The sequence below is a fragment of the Zea mays genome, chromosome 6, assembly GCF_902167145.1.
Source record: "Zea mays cultivar B73 chromosome 6, Zm-B73-REFERENCE-NAM-5.0, whole genome shotgun sequence".
Lineage (NCBI taxonomy): Eukaryota > Viridiplantae > Streptophyta > Magnoliopsida > Poales > Poaceae > Zea > Zea mays.
The window spans coordinates 162,969,325-162,989,970 of record NC_050101.1 but is presented as its reverse complement, the minus strand read 5'-3'; the positions used below and the strand labels follow the sequence as shown (position 1 = coordinate 162,989,970).

At 45.2% G+C, this 20,646-nt stretch overlaps 1 protein-coding gene across 1 annotated transcript; it reads left to right on the top strand.

Moving 5' to 3' along the window:
- The first annotated feature begins 8,232 nt into the window (after positions 1 to 8,232).
- On the top strand, positions 8,233 to 9,182 carry LOC100216750 (uncharacterized). The gene is made up of 2 exons (NM_001291795.1): positions 8,233 to 8,511; positions 8,605 to 9,182. Exons 1-2 carry the CDS (start codon positions 8,296 to 8,298, stop codon positions 8,869 to 8,871), a joined length of 483 nt encoding a protein of 160 aa, NP_001278724.1. The 5' UTR covers positions 8,233 to 8,295; the 3' UTR covers positions 8,872 to 9,182.
- The last annotated feature ends 11,464 nt before the right edge of the window (positions 9,183 to 20,646 follow it).

The window sequence follows — 20,646 nt, the reverse complement described above, 5'->3', positions numbered from 1 at the left end:
ATCCACAATAACTAGACAGTACTTACTCCCGCCGATGCTTATGTAAGCAATCAGGCCGAATAAATCCATGTGTAGGAGCTCCAGTGGCCTGTCGGTCGTCATGATGTTCTTATGTGGATGATGGGTGCCAACTTGCTTTCCTGCTTGACATGCGCTACAAATCCTGTCTTTCTCAAAATGAACATTTGTTAGTCCTAAAATGTGTTCTCCCTTTAGAAGCTTGTGAAGATTCTTCATCCCAACATGTGCTAGTCGGCGATGCCAGAGCCAGCCCATGTTAGTCTTAGCAATTAAGCAAGTGTCAAGTTCAGCTCTATCAAAGTCTACCAAGTATAGCTGACCCTCTAACACTCCCTTAAATGCTATTGAATCATCACTTCTTCTAAAGACAGTGACACCTATATCAGTGAAAAGACAGTTGTAACCCATTTGACATAATTGAGATACAGAAAGCAAATTGTAATCTAATGAATCAACAAGAAAAACATTGGAAATGGAATGGTCAGGTGAAATAGCAATTTTACCCAAACCTTTGACCAAACCTTGATTTCCATCCCCGAATGTGATCGCTCTTTGGGGATCTTGGTTTTTCTCATATGAGGAGAACATCCTTTTCTCCCCTGTCATGTGGTTTGTGCACCCGCTGTCGAGTATCCAACTTGAGCCCCCGGATGCATAAACCTACAAAACAATTTTAGTTCTTGACTTTAGGTACCCAAACGGTTTTGGGTCCTTTGGCATTAGACACAAGAACTTTGGGTACCCAAACACAAGTCTTGGAGACCTTGTGTTTGCCCCTAACAAACTTGGCAACTACCTTGCCGGATTTGTTAGTAAGCACATAAGAAGCATCAAAAGTTTTAAATGAAATGGCATGATTATTTGATGCATTGGGAGCTTTCTTTCTAGGCAACTTGGCATGGGTTGGTTGCCTAGAGCTAGATGTCTCACCCTTATATATAAAAGCATGATTAGGGCCAGAGTGAGACTTCCTAGAGTGAATTCTCCTAATTTTGCTCTTGGGATAACCGGCAGGGTACAAAATGTAACCCTCGTTATCCTGAGGCATGGGAGCCTTGCCCTTAACAAAGTTAGACAAATTTTTAGGAGGGGCATTAAGTTTGACATTGTCTCCCCTTTGGAAGCCAATGCCATCCTTGATGCCCGGGCGTCTCCCATTATAGAGCATACTTCTAGCAAATTTAAACTTTTCATTTTCCAAGCTATGCTCGGCAATTTTTGCATCTAATAATGCTATATGATCATTTTGTTGTTTAATTAAAGACATGTGATCATGAATAGCATTGATATCAACATCTCTACATCTAGTACAAATAGAAACATGCTCAACATTGGATGTAGAGGGTTTGCAAGATTTTAATTCAACAACCTTAGCATGTAACATATCATTCTTAGTTCTAAGGTCGGAAATAATAGAATTGCAAACATCAAAATCTTTAACCTTAGCAATCAAATTTTCATTTTCTACTCTAAGGCTAGCAAGAGAATCATTCAATTCCTTAATCTTAGCAAGCAAGTCATCATTATCATTTCTAAGATTGGGAATTGAAGCATCACAAACATGAGACTCAACCTTAGCAATTAAACTAGCATTTTCATTTCTAAGGTTATCAATGGTCTCATGGCAAGTGCTTAGCTCACTAGACAAATTTTCACATTTTTCAACTTGTAGAGCATAAGCATTTTTAACCTTAACATGCTTTTTATTTTCCTTGATTAGGAAGTCCTCTTGGGAGTCCAAGAGGTCATCCTTTTCATGGATGGTACTGATTAGCTCATTTAGTTTTTCTTTTTGTTCCATGTTAAGGTTGGCAAAAAGAACGCGCAAGTTATCCTCCTCATTGCTAGCATCATCCTCATCACTAGAGGTTTCATATTTAGTGGAGGATCTTGATTTTACCTTCTTCTTTTTGCCGTCCTTTGCCATTAGGCACTTGTGGCCGACGTTGGGAAAGAGAAGTCCCTTGGTGACGGCGATGTTGGCGGCGTCCTCGTCGTCGGAGGAGTCGCTTGAGCTTTCGTCGGAATCCCATTCCCGACAAACATGGGCATCGCCGCCCTTCTTCTTGTAGTACTTCTTTTTCTCCTTTCTTCTCCCCTTCTTGTCGTCGCCTCGGTCACTGTCACTTGATATAGGACATTTAGCAATAAAATGACCGGGCTTACCACATTTGTAGCAAACCTTCTTGGAGCGGGACTTGTAGTCTTTCCCTCTCCTTTGCTTGAGGATTTGGCGGAAGCTCTTGATGACGAGCGCCATTTCCTCATTGTCGAGCTTGGAGGCGTCTATAGGTTGTCGACTTGGTGTAGCCTCCTCCTTTTTCTCCTCCGTCGCCTTGAATGCGACGGGTTGAGCTTCGGATGTGGATGGATCATCAAGCTCGTTGATCTTCCTTGAGCCTTCGATCATGCACTCAAAACTTACAAAATTCCCGATAACTTCCTCGGGGGTCATCTTAGTATATCTGGGATTACCACGAATTAACTGAACTTGAGTGGGGTTAAGGAAAATGAGAGATCTTAGAATAACCTTAACCATTTCGTGGTCGTCCCACTTGACGCTCCCGAGGTTGCGCACTTGGTTCACCAAAGTCTTGAGCCGGTTGTACATGTGTTGTGGCTCTTCCCCTTTGCGAAGCCGGAACCGACCGAGCTCCCCCTCGATCGTTTCCCGCTTGGTGATCTTGGTGAGCTCATCTCCTTCGTGCGCGGTTTTGAGCACATCCCAAACCTCCTTGGCGCTCTTCAACCCTTGAACTTTGTTATACTCCTCTCTACTTAAAGAGGCGAGGAGTATTGTTGTCGCTTGAGAGTTGAAGTGTTCGATTTGGGCCACCTCATCCTCATCATAGTCTTTATCCCCTACGGATGGTACCTGTGCACCAAACTCAACAACATCCCATATACTTTTGTGGAGTGAGGTTAGATGAAATCGCATTAAATCACTCCACCTAGCATAATCTTCACCATCAAAAGTTGGTGGTTTGCCTAATGGGACGGAAAGTAAAGGTGCATTTTTAGAAATGCGAGGGTAGTGTAGGGGGATCTTACTAAACTTCTTACGCTCTTGGCGTTTAGAAGTTACGGAGGGCGCATCGGAGTCGGAGGTCGATGTTGATGAAGTGTCGGTCTCGTAGTAGACCACTTTCCTCATCCTTTTGTGCTTGTCCCCTCTCCGATGTGGCTTGTGGGAAGAAGATCTCTCCTTCTTCTCTTTGTGGTGCGAAGAAGATTTCTTCTCCTTTCCTTTGTTGGAGGAGCTCTTCTTCTTCTCCTTCCTCTTGGTGCGGGACTCTTCCGATGAAGTGCTCCCGTGGCTTGTAGTGGGCTTTTCGCCGGTCTCCATCTCCTTCTTGGCGTGATCTCCCAACATCACTTCGAGCGGTTAGGCTCTAATGAAGCACCGGGCTCTGATACCAATTGAAAGTCGCCTAGAGGGGGGGGTGAATAGGACGAAACTGAAATTCTAAAAAATAATCACAACTACAAGCCGGGTTAGCGTTAGAAATATAAACGAGTCCGCGAGAGAGGGAGCAAAACAAATCGCAAGCAAATGAAGAGTGTAACACGCGGATTTGTTTTACCGAGGTTCGGTTCTTGCAAACCTACTCCCCGTTGAGGAGGCCACAAAGGCCGGGTCTCTTTCAACCCTTCCCTCTCTCAATCGGTCCCTCGGACCGAGTGAGCTTCTCTTCTCAAATCACTTGGGAATCAAACTTCCCGCAAGGGCCACCACACAATTGGTGCCTCTTGCCTCAATTACAAGGAGTGCTTGATCACAAGAAAGTATCAAGAAAGAAGGAAGCAATCCAAGCGCAAGAGCTCGAAAGAACACAAGCAAATCACTCTCTCTAGTCACTATGGCGTTGTGTGGAATTTGGAGAGGATTTGATCTCTATGGTGTGTCTAGAATTGAATGCTAGAGCTCTTGTAGTAGTTAGGAAGTGGAAAGCTTGGATGCAATGAATGGTGGGGTGGTTGGGGTATTTATAGCCCCAACCACCAAACTTGACCGTTGGCTGGGCTGTCTGTTTGATGGCGCACCGGACAGTCCGGTGCACACCGGACAGTCCGGTGCACACCGGACAGTCCGGTGCCCCCTGCCACGTCATCACTGCCGTTGGATTCTGACCGTTGGAGCTTCTGACTTGTGGGCCCGCCTGGGTGTCCGGTGCACACCGGACAGGTACTGTTTGCTGTCCGGTGTGCCAGTATGGGCGCGCCTGACTTCTGCGCGCGCAGAGCGCGCATTAAATGCGCGGCAGAGAGCCGTTGGCGCGGAGATAGTCGTTGCTCCGGAGTCGCACCGGACAGTCCGGTGTACACCGGACAGTCCGGTGAATTTTAGCGGACTAGCCGTTGGAGTTTCCCGAAGCTGGCGAGTTCCTGAGGCCGCTTCTCCATGGCGCACCGGACACTGTCCGGTGTACACCGGACAGTCCGGTGATTTATAGCGCGAGTGCCTCTGGAAATTCCCGAAGGTGGCGAGTTTGCGTTGGAGTCCTCTGGTGCACCGGACATGTCCGGTGGTGCACCGGACACTGTCCGGTGGCACACCGGACAGTCCGGTGCACCAAACCAGAGGTGCCTTCGGTTGGCCCTTTGCTCCTTTGTTGAATCCAAAATTTGATTTTTTTTATTGGCCGAGTGTGAACCTTTAACACCTGTATAATCTATACACTTGGGCAAACTGGTTAGTCCAATAGATTTGTGTTGGGCAATTCAACCACCAAAATTAATTAGGGACTAGGTGTAAGCCTAATTCCCTTTCACTTAGAAATGGCCCAAGGGCACATTTCCCTTTCATGCACTCTCGTAGTATTTCTCTTTGTTCAGTGGGTGGCTGACAATATTAACCTCAGGTATTACCTCCACTGTTCGTCTGGCAGTACATGGAGCGTTATTATCTCACCCGTTGGTGAAGGCAATCCTAGGTGGAACAACACAGTCAACCTAGTCATCGTGCTCAACACCGAACTGGACCACGCTCTGGACAAGCTGAGCAGGGCTCGTACGGAGATCATAGAACTGCATGCTGAGTGCACGGAGCGTCGCCACTGGGAGGGAGGTTCCCCTGCCCTCGTTGGGACTCAACACCCTTACCGCTCACCGCCCCATGGTCATCATGCTTATGGCGCTCCTGGCTGCAGGACCAAGATAGACCGGGAGCCTTAGATCGTTAGCGCTAGAGTCTGTAATAAATGCTTAAGTGATAAGTCTCAGTCTTAGTCAGTCAGGTTAGTTTGCTTGTCAGTTGCTTTTATGCTTGTTATGATGAACCTATGTTGGAGTTGGATCTTTGTAATGATTGTTTCCAAAATGTGGGTCTCCCCTATAGTTTGGTTTAGTTAGTAATGATTAATAAAGTTAATCGTTTGGTTGGGAAACCTTTTACTTCTACTTTGCTCTTTATCTGAGAAGTTGTGTTTGACCATGTTGGGAATCAGTGAGGATCCTTGTTCATTCAGTGTAATGAAGAATTTTGTATGTCTTTTCCTATTCTAAAAGATTGCAAGATCAATACTGATGTGTGAATGCCTTCCACAGAAGTCTAACAACATGCACCAAGGAGGGAGGCGTGCCCAGCAGGAGCAGTGTGTCCCAAAAGAGGAGGAGCCTCATCCCCAGCCGCTGCCTCCCCCGCCACCCCAATGTCAGTGGAGAAAATGTTCTCCATGCAAAACCAAGTAGTGCAAGCTATTGAGCAGACTCTGACAGCCATGTAGCAAACTCAACAACAACCTCAGCCACAACCGCAGATGCAGATGTTACAAATGCCAAGAGACAAGCGTGTTGAGTTCATGAGAGGTCACCCCTATCTTCGCCCACTCTGCAGACGCCGAGGACTGGCTGTGTGCAGTAGAACGGGAACTGCACACTTATTGTTACCATATAATGGTGAAAAACTTACTTAGATGTAAATATATGGCAAAGTAGTGTTTCTTGCACAAATATTATGTTAATCTTAGCGTTCCTTTAAATCCTAGCTATATTGGACGTCCTTTTGTTCCTATGCAACTATGTATCTACCTCAGATGTTATTAAGCAATCTATTATCAACCTCAACTGTTGTCGAGTATCATAATTAGGGGTATCTAGATTATGCCCCAGAACACTCTTAACACCTAACTACCAAACAAATCACAAGGCACATTCCCCGAGGTCAAGAAAAGGATGAATCATTCGCTTGAGACCCCGCTCGACGATCGCTCAAAACTCCGTCTTGCCGGCGCCTGACCTTGAGCGAAGGCAACACTCGGGGAAATCCTCGTCTCGCCCGAGATCCCCTCTTCACGGAATAGTGGTTTCCACCTCACCCGAGCCTCAGACCATGGCCTCAGCTCTCTGCTCGGTCAAGATGCAAATACGTGGACCAGGCGTTCTCCTCCTGGTTCAAGTCAACAACTAGTACGAAGGTCATACCGTCGGCCGACTATAGGGGCTCAAACTCGCCTTCTCTCCATACACGACAAACCATGGCACTCCTGGGATCCCTCCTTGAGGCTATAAAAGGAGGACTCCAGGGCTTCATATAGAAAGGAAAACACTTCACAGGTTTTCACCCTCCATAGTGATATTGTCACTCGCCTTAATCATCAGTACTTGAGAACCTCTCCCTCTCCTGACCGGCTTGTACCTACTACTACAAACACTTAGGTGCAAGTAATATAAGCCTTACCCCCATCTGCTGGAAGTAGGACCTTCTCTTGTCCGAATTAGGATAAAGGTTTGTGTCTTCTTGCATCATCCAGCTGAATCTGGGCACACAACACTAATTCTCTAGTTGGTAGAACCCTCGGGTCAAAACATCGACAATTGTGTTACAACCTCATGACACTATTAAATTTTGTTGCAATGTATACTCTGTAAGTTGCAAATTGTATATTCTTATTTAAAATACTATTTATGTCTAGCTATAATATTAAGTTACTTACATGCGCGGCGTGCAAGATAACATTTTAATAAAGATGTGGATCTCTACGATGGTGGGTGCACGCATGCAGTTGGAGAGGGCGCGATCTATCACGAATCACGATCCGCTATTCTTATGCTTTGGAGCCTCGTCTAGTTACTCGTGAATGCTAAAAGATGAGAGAGAATTCTGATAAGAAACACACGACCTAGCTTGACGTCCATCTTATTCATCGTCTCTCACCGTAAATTGAACATCATTCACTGTCACTGCGTGACATCTCTTGCGTGAATAATGTTCGATTCACGAATCACAAGTATCGCATGGAGTTCAACTTGAATAGAAGCAAGAGAAGTTTGGTCACCCAATAGCACGTTTCTGCCGGTACATAGATTCTGATCTAAAACGAATCGACCACGTGTGGTGTGCACGTATGCCTTGCACAATCCAGGGGTGATGGACACACAAACCTGTTCTATCATATTGATTATTTGAACAATAATTACATGTATTAAATATAGTCTAATTATAAAACTAATTACACAAATAGAGACTAAAACATGAGACATATTTATTAAACCTAGTTAAGCATATATTTAATACTCGTAATTGATATTTAAATATTTGATGTGACACAAGCTAAAGTTTAGTAAGAGAAACCACATATTCACTTAATCATGTTGTGTAGTGTCACTGGACATGACAACACTTGTGGTACTGACACTATCAGTACTGAAGACAAGATCTCAAGCAATATAGAACCAAATTAAACTTTATATCACAAAACAGGTAGTCTCTATCACATTAAACGTTTAAAATAATAATTACAATATTAAATATATTCTAATTGAAAAATTAGTTACACATATGAAGACTAAAATGTGAGACGAATTTATTAAATTTATATTTAATATTTATAATTGATTTTTAAATATTTAATATGATATAAACTAAACTTTTATGAGAATCAAATACACCATAAGTTTTATTGGTATTTTCTAGAGCTGAGAACTTTTGACAGTATTTTTTAGAGACGGCGAACTTTGGTGGCTATAGAACCAATTTTCCCTTTATAAGAGATGAGGCAAAATACACTTCCTACGAGACCATGAACCATGATCGCTCGCCCCCTACGGTCTCTCCTCTGATTGGTCCTTGCCTTCTCACACGGATCGCTGAGCCCCATCCAACAGCTCGTATCAACCGAAACCAATGCCACGCAACGCTCCAGATTGCAGTACCGCCCTCCACACAACGAAAACACAAACGCACACAAGCACACGACGCAAGGGTGACGACTGACGAGAGGGAGAGAGAGAGAGGCGAGGAAGGAGGGAGAGAGCACGGGGGATTGATCGAAGATGGATGCCGGAGCAAAGGTGGTGAAGAAGGCCGCGGCGGGGCGTCGCGGCGGGGGCGGCCCCAAGAAGAAGCCGGTCTCTCGCTCCGTGAAGGCCGGCCTCCAGTTCCCCGTAGGCCGTATCGGCCGCTACCTCAAGCAGGGTCGCTACTCCCAGCGTGTCGGCACCGGCGCCCCCGTCTACCTCGCTGCCGTCCTCGAGTACCTCGCCGCCGAGGTCAGTCGGACCACACCTATTCCCCACCCGTCGCGGAAGACGCGGAAGGCCTGATTTGTCTCGCGTTGCCTCGTGTCTCCTTCCTATTTTTAGCTCCTCGAGTTGGCGGGGAACGCAGCGCGGGACAACAAGAAGAACCGGATCATCCCGCGGCACGTACTGCTGGCGATCCGCAACGACGAGGAGCTCGGGAAGCTACTGGCCGGCGTCACCATCGCACACGGCGGGGTTCTGCCCAACATCAACCCTGTGCTGCTCCCCAAGAAAACCGCTGTCGCTGCTGCCAAGGAAGGCAAAGAGAAGAAGTCACCCAAGAAGGCCGCCGCCGCCAAGTCGCCCAAAAAGGTGGCCGCCTCGTAGGTCCCTGGCAATGCTGATGCACTGTCTCTCTCTGTCCTCTCTGAACTGAAACGCTCCTAGCTGTCGTTGTCGGTCATGGTCGTTGTTGTTTGATGCGCTTTTATTGTGGTTGTTCGTGTGTAATTGCTTGCCTTTCACCCATTTGGCATGCACTGTGTAGGGTCACACTGGTCTAGGTTTTCAATCTGGGAAACACCGGTTTAGATTCAAGGAGCGTGAACTGTGAAGGCAGGTGAGAGGGTGGGATCTGTGAATCATTAGGTGCTGTTTGTAATAAGATTGCAAAGATGTGTAAAATTTGTTTTGTGCTTCCATTCCGTGCTTGATTGTCTGAATGTGATTTCTTTTTCCATTAATTGGTGACCTTTGTTGTGTTTTATGCTTGCATCTGCTGTGGTTAGCTGGTTATAGTAACTGTAGAGTGTTGTCTTGTTTATGTTAGTGTTGCTTCTCATCAGCTCGTGTTAAAGTTTAAAACTTTAAACTAAAAACTGGTTATGTTCTATACCCTGTATTTGTCAACTATGGTGAGGAATTATTGACATATTAATTCAGGTGATGCTTAAATAACAGTATAACACTATGTGGTGTTAAATTCTATTAAATAGGGTTGTAGGCAAAATGCCTGAGTAGACACTACTAACTACCCTGAAACATTAAAGTTCCTTTATGCAGGTTTAAAGTTTAGGCAAACAATGTGGTGCATGTTTTGCAAAATGCCTGAGTTGGGTTGTTCGCTGCTGCTGGATTAAAGCCGTTCGGACTACTGCTGTCTGTAGAAAAAACAGAAGCCGGTGGATTAAAGCCGCAACGAACATGCTTGTCATTTCTGTTAGTTGATCACTAGTACTATATAGTCCATTTGGGATGATTACACAACATTATGTGGTGTTAATGCCAACTGGGTATGGGTTTGGCTGTATTGGTGTCGACATTTCTCTTCGATGAACAATGGCAGTACAATTGGCCTGCTGTTCAATAAAGCCCATCTCCTTTTCTACTCCTCGGTTGTAGATAATGGAAATATGGTAGCCGGATATCATTCATCTATATATCTTCTGTTTAAATTTGTTATTAGAGTAATTCATCAAACTTGGAGAAGGCCTCTTGAGGCTATTTCAAAGAGATGATGGGCCTGTTTGGTTCAGCTTTTTTCTGACCAACTTTTCTGAAAATCTGGCTGTGAGGAGAATCTGGCTGTGTGAAGAATCTGAGTATCATTACGATTACGTGTGGAGGAAGATAAAGCTGTTCATAAGACTCAGGATCTAGAAAGTGATGGATTCCTACTATTACAACGACTCAACCGATTATGTGTTTATATTGATTTTGGATGGATTTTGTCCCAACGAATTTTATAGAAGCTGGCTGAAAAGCTGAGCGTTTGGCAGTCCGCAGCAGCTTTTGGTAGCCAGAAGCTGCCAGAAGCCGAAACAAACAGGGCCGATGTATGCCTGCTGAGCACCAAATGTGCCTGCAGATGGTCTGTGGTCCGGACTAGGGCTAGAAAAAAAGCTCGAGCTGGCTCGGGCTCGTAACAGCTCGGCTCGGACCGACTCGACGCTCAGAATGAACCCGAACCGAGCTTGTTTTTGTGGCTCGTGAAAAGAGTGAGCCAGCTCGCGAGCTGGCTCGTGGCTCGACCCAACAACAATTTGTTACATAAAATCATAGTTAGTATATAATATTAGTACCGAGTTGACAATTATTTTATGTTATTTGAGATTACTATACAAATTTAATCTATTATCTATATTATATTAGTGATATATCTATTTTACTAATTTAAAATATGTTATTTAAAATATTTTTAAGATTTTATATTATAATTTAGAGAGCAGATCTAAATTTATGGGTAGGCTCGTTGGCTCGGCGAGCCGGCTCGCGAGCCAGGAACGAGCCGAGCCGAGCCTCTCTTGCAAGCTCGCCAGATGGGCGAGCCGAGCCGAGCTCCGCTCGTTGCATGAACGAGCCGTAGCGAGCCGAGCTCGGCTCGTTTCCACCCCTATTCTGGACAGTCCACGGTGGTGTCGTAGATGGTTTGCGTGTGCGCAGAATCAGTTAGTGTTCTGGAATTCTTGCGGGATTTGTTAGCAAAATCCACGGGATTAGCTTGAAAACTGACTTATAACGGTCCAAACCTCCCCTTTATATAGATTAAGGGATACAATCGATTGAATCCCCAACAATCGATCTAATCAAATATATCTAACAGTTTTATCTTATTTGCACTGCTCTTTCCATTCCCTAGGAGGAGTAATCTAGCCTTAGTTTAGATCTACCTGAAGGCGAGTTCTAGGGTTCTTCACGGAGAAGAAGGCCCTGTGCCATCGCGGATGGTCCGGCCCCAAGCGCAGACCGCCCAAAAGCGTGCAGGGAAGGAACCGCTCCTGCGCCCAAATAGCGGATCGTCCATGCCGCCGGCCGCCGCAGAGAGCACCACCAACTAGTTCGTTCTAGTGTTTGGCGCCAGATTTGCGCCAACAATGCCATTGATCACTTAGGGATGACATGATTAGGAGGGTGTTCGATTCACTTAACTAAAGTTTAGTTCGTATCACATTAAATATTTGATCATGATCCATGGTCGCCCGCAGACTCAGCTGGAGTAGCTTTCCGAGGAAGAACCCTTCCCGGAATGCGAAAAAAATGTGATTTAAGGCCGAATAAGGATAGAGCAAAAGCCCCCTACTGTAACTACGGATCGACCCTTGCAAGATCGATGGCAGCTCCCCGCGTATCTTACCTGCTCTCGAGATGCGAAAATCAAGAAAACATGAAGAAAACTAAGTGTTTCCTGATCCAACAAAAGGAAGCCACTGAGGGAAAATACTCTCCCCTCGGGGGCTCGAGGGCTACTTCAAGGATCCGATCTCCGAGACCTTGGGGGACCACGAGTCAGAAGGAAGGCAAAGAAGAAGTCCGTCCTGAAAGGACTCGTCCTAGGATGGCCTCGGGGCACCGAGCCCAGGCACCGGATGAGGCAGAACCACGAGGAGGGGTTAGACGGATCGTCAGGGAGCCACTCGAGTGGATTTTGCGTCTGATAATGCCTAACACCAAGCCGCGACATGCAAAGGAGCCGGTCCACCTTACATTCATGGTCTATGCGCCCGAGGCCAGATCCCCACTTATGACCTATGTGTCCTAGGACTGCGCCTCACTCATAGCCTATTCCTGACTCCCCCTATAGAGCCCATAACACGATGATGATGCTAGAGGTTAGGCTATGAAGACTAGGAGTCAGCGTAGAGTAGAGAGAGTAATGATGATGCCCGTACTTCCCATCACCCGTGCATGTTGTCCTAGCAGACTTAAATAAGCATGACCAGACAACCCAGACGATGAGGGAGAATACCGACGGACAGATCTTTACCGAGGGTAAAACACCTCGTTTTATCACAACGCAGCGATCCCTTCCAAGGGAAGTGAAAGTCGCCTAGAGGGGGGGGGGGGTGAATAGGGCGAAACTGAAATTTACAAATATAAACACAACTACAAACCGGGTTAGCGTTAGAAATATAATAGAGTCCGCGAGAGAGGGCGCAAAACAAATCGTGAGCGAATGCGAAGTGAGACACGATGATTTGTTTTATCGAGGTTCGGTTCTTGCAAACCTACTCCCCGTTGAGGAGGCCACAAAGGACGGGTCTCTTTCAACCCTTCCCTCTCTCAAACGGTCCCTCGGACCGAGTGAGCTTCTCTTCTCAAATCACTTGGGAATCAAACTTCCCGCAAGGACCACCACACAATTGGTGTCTCTTGCCTCAATTACAAGTGAGTGTTTGATCACAAGAAAGAATATCAAAGAAAAGAAGCGATCCAAGCGCAAGAGCTCAAATGAACACTACAAATCACTCTCTCTAGTCACTAAGGCTTTGTGTGGAGTTGGGAGAGGATTTGATCTCTTTTGGTGTGCTTTGCAATGAATGCTAGCTCTTGTATAGTGGTTGGAAGCTGGAAAACTTGGATGACTTGAATGTGGGGTGGTTGTGGTACTTATAGCCCCAACCACCAAACTAGCCGTTTGGTGGAGGCTGTCTGTTCGATGGTGCACCGGACAGTCCGGTGCGCCAGCCACGTCACCAGAGCCGTTACAATTTGACCGTTGGAGTTCTGACTTCTGGGCCCGCCTGGATGTCCGGTGGCGCACCGGACATGTACTGTAGAGTGTCCGGTGCGCCAGCATGGGCGTGCCTGACGCCTGCGCGCTCTGGCGCGCATTAATTGCTGTTGCAAGCGACCGTTGGCGCGAAGTAGTCGTTGCCCCGCTGTTACACCGGACAGTCCGGTGTACACCGGACATGTCCGCTGAATTATAGCGGAGCAACCGTTATGATTTCCCGAGGCTACCAAGTTCCAGAGCTGCGTCTTCTTGGAGTACCGGACACTGTCCAGTGTACACCGGACAGTCCGGTGAATTATAGCGCGCCGACTTCTGAAAATTCCCGAGGCTGAGGAGTTCTGCGCGCGGTCCCCTGGTGCACCGGACACTGTCCGGTGCGCCACCGGACAGTCCGATGCGCCAGACCAAGGAGTCTCTCGGGATGCCTTTAGCTCTCTATTTTGAACCCAACTTTGGTCTTTTAATTGGCTTGTTGTGAACCTTTGACACCTGTATAACTTATTCACTAGATCAAACTAGTTAGTCCAATTGTTTGTGTTGGGCAATTCAACCACCAAAATTATTTAGGAACTAGGTGTAAGCCTAATTCCTTTTCAATCTCCCCCTTTTTGGTGATTGATGCCAACACAAAACAAAGCAAGTATAGAAATGCATAATTGAACTAGTTTGCATAATGTAAGTGCAAAGGTTGCTTGGAATTGAGCCAATATAAATACTTACAAGATATGCATGGATTGTTTCTTTGTTTTTGACATTTTGGACCACGCTTGCACCACATGTTTTGTTTTTGCAAATTCTTTTGTAAATCCTTTTCAAGGTTCTTTTGCAAGTAGTCAAAGGTAAATGAATAAGATTTTGCAAAGCATTTTCAAGATTTGAAATTTTCTCCCCCTGTTTCAAATGCTTTTCCTTTGACTAAACAAAACTCCCCCTAAATGAGATCCTCCTCTTAGTGTTCAAGAGGGTTTTGATATATCATTTTGAAATACTACTTTCTCCCCCTTTTGAACACAATAAGATACCAATTGAAAATACTCTTTTGAAAAACTAAGTTTTTGAAATTGGTGGTGGTGTGGTCCTTTTGCTTTGGGCTCATACTTTCTCCCCCTTTGGCATGAATCGCCAAAAAGGAATCATTAGAGCCCACGAAGTACTTTCTCCCCCTTTGGTCATAAATAAACTAATGAAGATTATCCCAAAGGCGAAGTCCTTTTCTCCCCCAAAGATGGAGAGTGTTAGGAGTGACAGCGAAGGATGAGTTACGGAGTGGAAGCCTTTGTCTTCGCCGAAGACTACAATTCCCTTTCAATACACCTATGACTTGGTTTGAAATAGACTTGAAAACATATTAGTCACAGCATGGAAAAGATACATGATCAAAGGTATACGTATGAGCTATGTGTGCAAATTAGCAAAAGAAATTCCTAGAATCAAGAATATTGAGCTCATGCCTAAGTTTGGTAAAAGATTGTTCATCAAGTGGCTTGGTAAAGATATCGGCTAATTGATCTTTAGTATTAATGTATGCAATCTCGATATCCCCCTTTTGTTGGTGATCCCGAACAAAATGATACCGAATGGCTATGTGTTTAGTGCGGCTATGCTCAACGGGATTATCCGTCATGCGGATTGCACTCTCATTATCACATAGCAAAGGGACTTTGGTTAATTTGTAACCGTAGTCCCGCAGGGTTTGCCTCATCCAAAGCAATTGCACGCAACAATGGCCCGCGGCAATGTACTCGGCTTCGGCGGTGGAAAGAGCAACCGAATCTTGCTTCTTTGAAGCCCAAGACACCAAGGATCTTCCCAAGAACTGGCAAGTCCCCGATGTGCTCTTCCTATTGATTTTACACCCCACCCAATCGGCATCCGAATAACCAATCAAATCAAATGTGGATCCCCGAGGGTACCAAAGCCCAAACTTAGGAGTATAAGCCAAATATCTCAAGATTCGTTTTACGGCCATAAGGTGGGATTCCTTAGGGTCGGATTGGAATCTTGCACACATGCAAACGAAAAGCATAATGTCCGGTCGAGATGCACATAAATAAAGCAATGAACCAATCATCGACCGGTATACCTTTTGATCGACGGATTTACCTCCTGTGTCGAGGTCGAGATGCCCATTTGTTCCCATGGGTGTCTTGATGGGCTTGGCATCCCTCATTCCAAACTTGGTTAGAATGTCTTGAGTGTACTTCGTTTGGCAAATGAAGGTGCCCTCTTGGAGTTGCTTGACTTGGAATCCTAGAAAATACTTCAACTCCCCCATCATAGACATCTCGAATTTCTGTGTCATGATCCTACTAAATTCTTCACAAGTAGATTTGTTAGTAGACCCAAATATGATATCATCAACATAAATTTGGCATACAAACAAATCATTGTCAAGAGTTTTAGTGAATAAAGTAGGATCGGCTTTGCCGACTTTGAAGCCATTTGCAATAAGGAAATCTCTAAGGCATTCATACCATGCTCTTGGGGCTTGCTTGAGCCCATAAAGCGCCTTAGAGAGCCTATAAACATGGTTAGGGTACTCACTATCTTCAAAGCCGGGAGGTTGCTCAACATAGACCTCCTCCTTGATCGGTCCGTTGAGGAAGGCACTCTTCACGTCCATTTGATAAAGCTTGAAGCCATGGTAAGTAGCATAGGCTAATAATATACGAATTGACTCAAGCCTAGCTACGGGTGCATAGGTTTCACCAAAATCCAAACCTTCGACTTGGGAGTATCCCTTGGCCACAAGTCGAGCTTTGTTCCTTGTCACCACACCATGCTCGTCTTGCTTGTTGCGGAAGACCCACTTGGTTCCTACAACATTTTGATTAGGACGTGGAACTAAATGCCATACCTCGTTCCTCGTGAAGTTGTTGAGCTCCTCTTGCATCGCCACCACCCAATCCGAATCTTGGAGTGCTTCCTCTACCCTGTGTGGAATAGAGGAAACAAAAGAGTAATACTCACAAAAATGTGCAATACGAGAACGAGTGGTTACCCCCTTATGAATGTCACCGAGGATGGTGTCGACGGGGTGATCTCGTTGTATTGCTTGGTGGACTCTTGGGTGTGGCGGCCTTGGCTCTTCATCCTCCTTGTCTTCATCATTTGCATCTCCCCCTTGATCATTTCCGTCATCTTGAGATGGCTCATCTCTTTGATCAACTTGAGCTTCGTCCTCATTTTGAGTTGGTGGAGATGCTTGCATGGAGGAAGATGGTTGATCTTGTGCATGTGAAGGCTCTTCGGATTCCTTAGGACACACATCCCCAATGGACATGTTCCTTAGCGCGATGCACGGAGCCTGTTCTTCACCTATCTCATCAAAATCAACTTGCTCTACTTGAGAGCCGTTAGTCTCATCAAACACAACGTCACAAGAAACTTCAACAAGTCCTGAGGACTTGTTAAAGACTCTATATGCCCTTGTGTTTGAGTCATATCCTAGCAAAAAGCCTTCTACAGTTTTAGGAGCAAATTTAGATTTTGTACCTCTTTTGACAAGAATAAAACATTTGCTACCAAAAACTATAAAATATGAAATATTTGGCTTTTTACCGGTTAGGAGTTCATAGGATGTCTTCTTGAGGATTCAGTGTAGATATAACCGGTTGATGGCATAGCAGGCGGTGTTGACCGCCTCGGCCCAAAACCGATCCGGTGTCTTGTACTCATCAAGCATGGTTCTTGCCATGTCCAATAGAGTTCGATTCTTCCTCTCCACTACACCATTTTGTTGTGGGGTGTAGGGAGAAGAGAACTCATGCTTGATGCCCTCCTCCTCAAGAAGCCTTCTATTTGTGAGTTCTTGAACTCCGTCCCATTGTCGCTTCTAATTTTCTTGATCCTTAAGTCGAACTCATTTTGAGCGCGTCTCAAGAATCCCTTTAGGGTCTCTTGGGTATGAGATTTTTCCTGCAAAAAGAACACCCAAGTGAAGCGAGAATAATCATCCACAATAACTAGACAGTACTTACTCCCGCCGATGCTTATGTAAGCGATCGGTCCGAATAGGTCCATGTGTAGGAGCTCCAGTGGCCTGTCACTAGTCATGATGTTCTTGTGTGGATGATGAGTGCCAACTTGCTTCCCGGCTTGGCATGCGCTACAAGTCCTGTCTTTCTCAAAATGAACATTTGTTAGTCCTAAAATGTGTTCTCCCTTTAGAAGCTTATGAAGATTCTTCATTCCAACATGGGCTAGTCGGCGGCGCTAGAGCCAACCCAAGTTAGTCTTAGCAATTAAGCAAGTGTCGAGTTCAGCTCTATCAAAATCTACCAAGTATAGCTGACCCTCTAACACTCCCTTAAATGCTATTGAATCATCACTTTTTCTAAAGACAGTGACACCTATATCAGTGAATAGACAGTTGTAGCCCATTTGACATAGTTGCGAAACGGAAAGCAAATTGTAATCTAAAGAATCTACAACATTGGAAATAGTATGGTCAGGTGATATAGCAATTTTACCCAATCCTTTAACCAAACCTTGATTTCCATCCCCGAATGTGATAGCTCGTTGGGGATCTTGGTTTTTCTCATAAGAGGAGAACATCCTCTTCTCCCCTGTCATACGGTTTGTGCACCCGATGTCGAGTATCCAACTTGAGCCCCCGGATGCATAAACCTACAAAACAATTTTAGTTCTTGACTTTAGGTACCCAAACGGGTTTGGGTCCTTTGGCATTAGAAACAAGAACTTTGGGTACCCAAACACAAGTTTTGGAGCCCTTGTGTTTGCCCCCAACAAACTTGGCAACTACCTTGCCGGATTTGTTAGTAAGCACATATGATGCATCAAAAGTTTTGAATGAAATGTCATGATCATTTGATGCATTAGGAGTTTTCTTCTTAGGCAACTTGGCATGGGTTGGTTGCCTAGAACTAGATGTCTCACCCTTATACATAAAAGCATGATTAGGGCCAGAGTGAGACTTCCTAGAATAAATTTTCCTAATTTTGCTATCGGGATAACCGGCAGGGTACAAAATGTAACCCTCGTTATCCTGAGGCATGGGAGCCTTGCCCTTAACAAAGTTAGACAAATTTCTAGGACGGGCATTAGGTTTGACATTGTCTCCCCTTTGGAAGCCAATGCCATCCTTGATGCCAGGGTGTCTCCCATTATAGAGCATACTTCTAGCAAATTTAAAATTTTCATTTTCTAGGTTATGCTCGGCAATTTTAGCATCTAATATTGCTATATGATCATTTTGTTGTTTAATTAAAGTCATGTGATCATGAATAGAATTTATATCAACATCTCTACATCTAGTACAAATAGAAGTGTGCTCAATGGTAGATGTAGAGGGTTTGCAAGATTTTAATTCTACAACCTTAGCATGCAACATATCATTCTTAGTTCTAAGGTCGGAAATAGTAGTATTGCAAACATCAAAATCTTTAACCTTAGCAATCAAATTTACATTTTCTCCTCTAAGGCTAGCAAGAGAATCATTCAATTCCTTAATCTTAGCGAGCAAATCATCATCATTTCTAATATTGGAAATTGAAACATCACAAACATGAGAATCAACCTTAGCAATTAATTTAGCATTTTCATTTCTAAGGTTGGCAATAGTGTCATGACATGTGCTTAGCTCACTAGATAATTTGTCACATTTTTCTACCTCTAGAGCATAAGCATTCTTAACCTTAACATGTTTCTTGTTTTCTTTAATTAGAAAATCCTCTTGGGAATCCAAAAGGTCATCTTTTTCATGAATAGCACTAATCAATTCATTTAACTTTTCTTTTTGTTCCATGTTAAGGTTGGCAAAAAGGGTACGCAAGTTATCCTCTTCATCACTAGCATTATCATCACTAGAAGACTCATATTTAGTGGAGGATTTGGATTTAACCTTCTTCTTTTTGCCGTCCTTTGCCATGAGACATTTGTGGCCGACGTTGGGGAAGAGTAGTCCCTTGGTGACGGCGATGTTGGCGGCGTCCTCGTCGTCGTCGGAGGAGTCGGTGGAGCTCTCGTCGGAGTTCCACTCACGGCACACGTGGGCATCGCCGCCCCTCTTCTTGTAGTACCTCTTCTTTTCTCTCCTCTTGCCCTTCTTGTCGTTATCCCTGTCACTGTCACTTGATAGTGGACATTTAGCAATAAAGTGACCGGGCTTACCACACTTGTAGCAAACCTTCTTGGAACGGGATTAGTAGCCCTTCCCCTTCCGTTGCTTGAGGATTTGGCGAAAGCTTTTGATGATTAAAGCAATCTCCTCATTGTCGAGCTTGGAGGCGTCAATTGGTTGTCTACTCGGTGTAGACTCCTCCTTCTTCTCCTCCGTCGCCTTAAATGCCACAGGTTGTGCCTCGGACGTGGAGGGCTCATCAAGCTCGTTGATCTTCTTTGAGCCTTTAATCATACATTCAAAGCTCACAAAATTCCCGATTACTTCCTCGGGAGTCATTAGTGTATATCTAGGATTACCACGAATTAATTGAACTTGAGTAGGGTTAAGGAAAATGAGTGATCTCAAAATAACCTTAACCACCTCGTGGTCGTCCCACTTCTTGCTCCCGAGGTTGCGCACTTGGTTCACCAAGGTTTTGAGCCGGTTGTACATATCTTGTGGCTCCTCCCCTTGGCGAAGACGGAAGCGACCGAGCTCCCCCTCGATCGTTTCCCGCTTGGTGATCTTGGTGAGTTCATCACCCTCGTGCGCGGTCTTGAGTAGGTCCCAAATCTCCTTTGCATTCTTCAACCCTTGCACCTTGTTGTATTCCTCCTTACTTAGAGAGGCAAGGAGTATGGTTGTAGCTTGAGAGTTGAAGTGCTCGATTTGGGCCACCTCACCCGTATCATAGTCTTCATCCCCTATGGATGGTACCTGTGCTCCAAACTCAACAACATTCCATATACTTTTGTGGAGTGAGGTTAGATGAAATTTCATTAGATCACTCCACCTAGCATAATCTTCGCCATCAAAGGTTGGCGGTTTGCCTAATGGAACGGAAAGTAATGGAGTATGTCTAGGTGTACGAGGATAGTGTAAGGGGATCTTACTAAACTTCTTGCGCTCTTGGCGCTTAGAAGTTACGGACGGCGCATCGGAGTCGGAGGTTGATGTTGATGAAGTGTCGGTCTCGTAGTAGACCACTTTCCTCATCCTCTTGTGCTTGTCGCCTTTCCGATGCGACTTGTGGGAAGAAGATTTTTCCTTCTTCTCTTTGTGGTGAGAAGAAGATCCTTTCTCCTTCCGTTTGGAGGAGTCCTTCTTCTTCTCCTTCCTCTTGGTGCGGGACTCTTCCGATGAAGTGCTCCCTTGGCTTGTAGTGGGCTTGTCGTCGGTCTCCATCTCCCTCTTGGTGTGATCTCCCGACATCACTTCGAGCGGTTAGGCTCTAATGAAGCACCGAGCTTTGATACCAATTGAAAGTCGCCTAGAGGGGGGGGGGTGAATAGGGCGAAACTGAAATTTACAAATATAAACACAACTACAAACCGAGTTAGTGTTAGAAATATAATAGAGTCCGCGAGAGAGGGCGCAAAACAAATCGTGAGCGAATGCGAAGTGAGACACGATGATTTGTTTTACCGAGATTCGGTTCTTGCAAAACTACTCCCCGTTGAGGAGGCCACAAAGGCCGGGTCTCTTTCAACCCTTCCCTCTCTCAAACGGTCCCTCGGACCGAGTG

What these genes read in the sequence shown, in the direction of transcription:
- LOC100216750 (NM_001291795.1), top strand. Translation starts at nt 8,296, where the DNA reads ATGGATGCCGGAGCAAAGGTGGTGAAGAAGGCCGCGGCGGGGCGTCGC. An exon ending in TCGAGTACCTCGCCGCCGAG is followed by an intron (nt 8,512 to 8,604) that starts GTCAGTCGGACC and finishes TCCTATTTTTAG; the next exon opens with CTCCTCGAGTTGGCGGGGAA.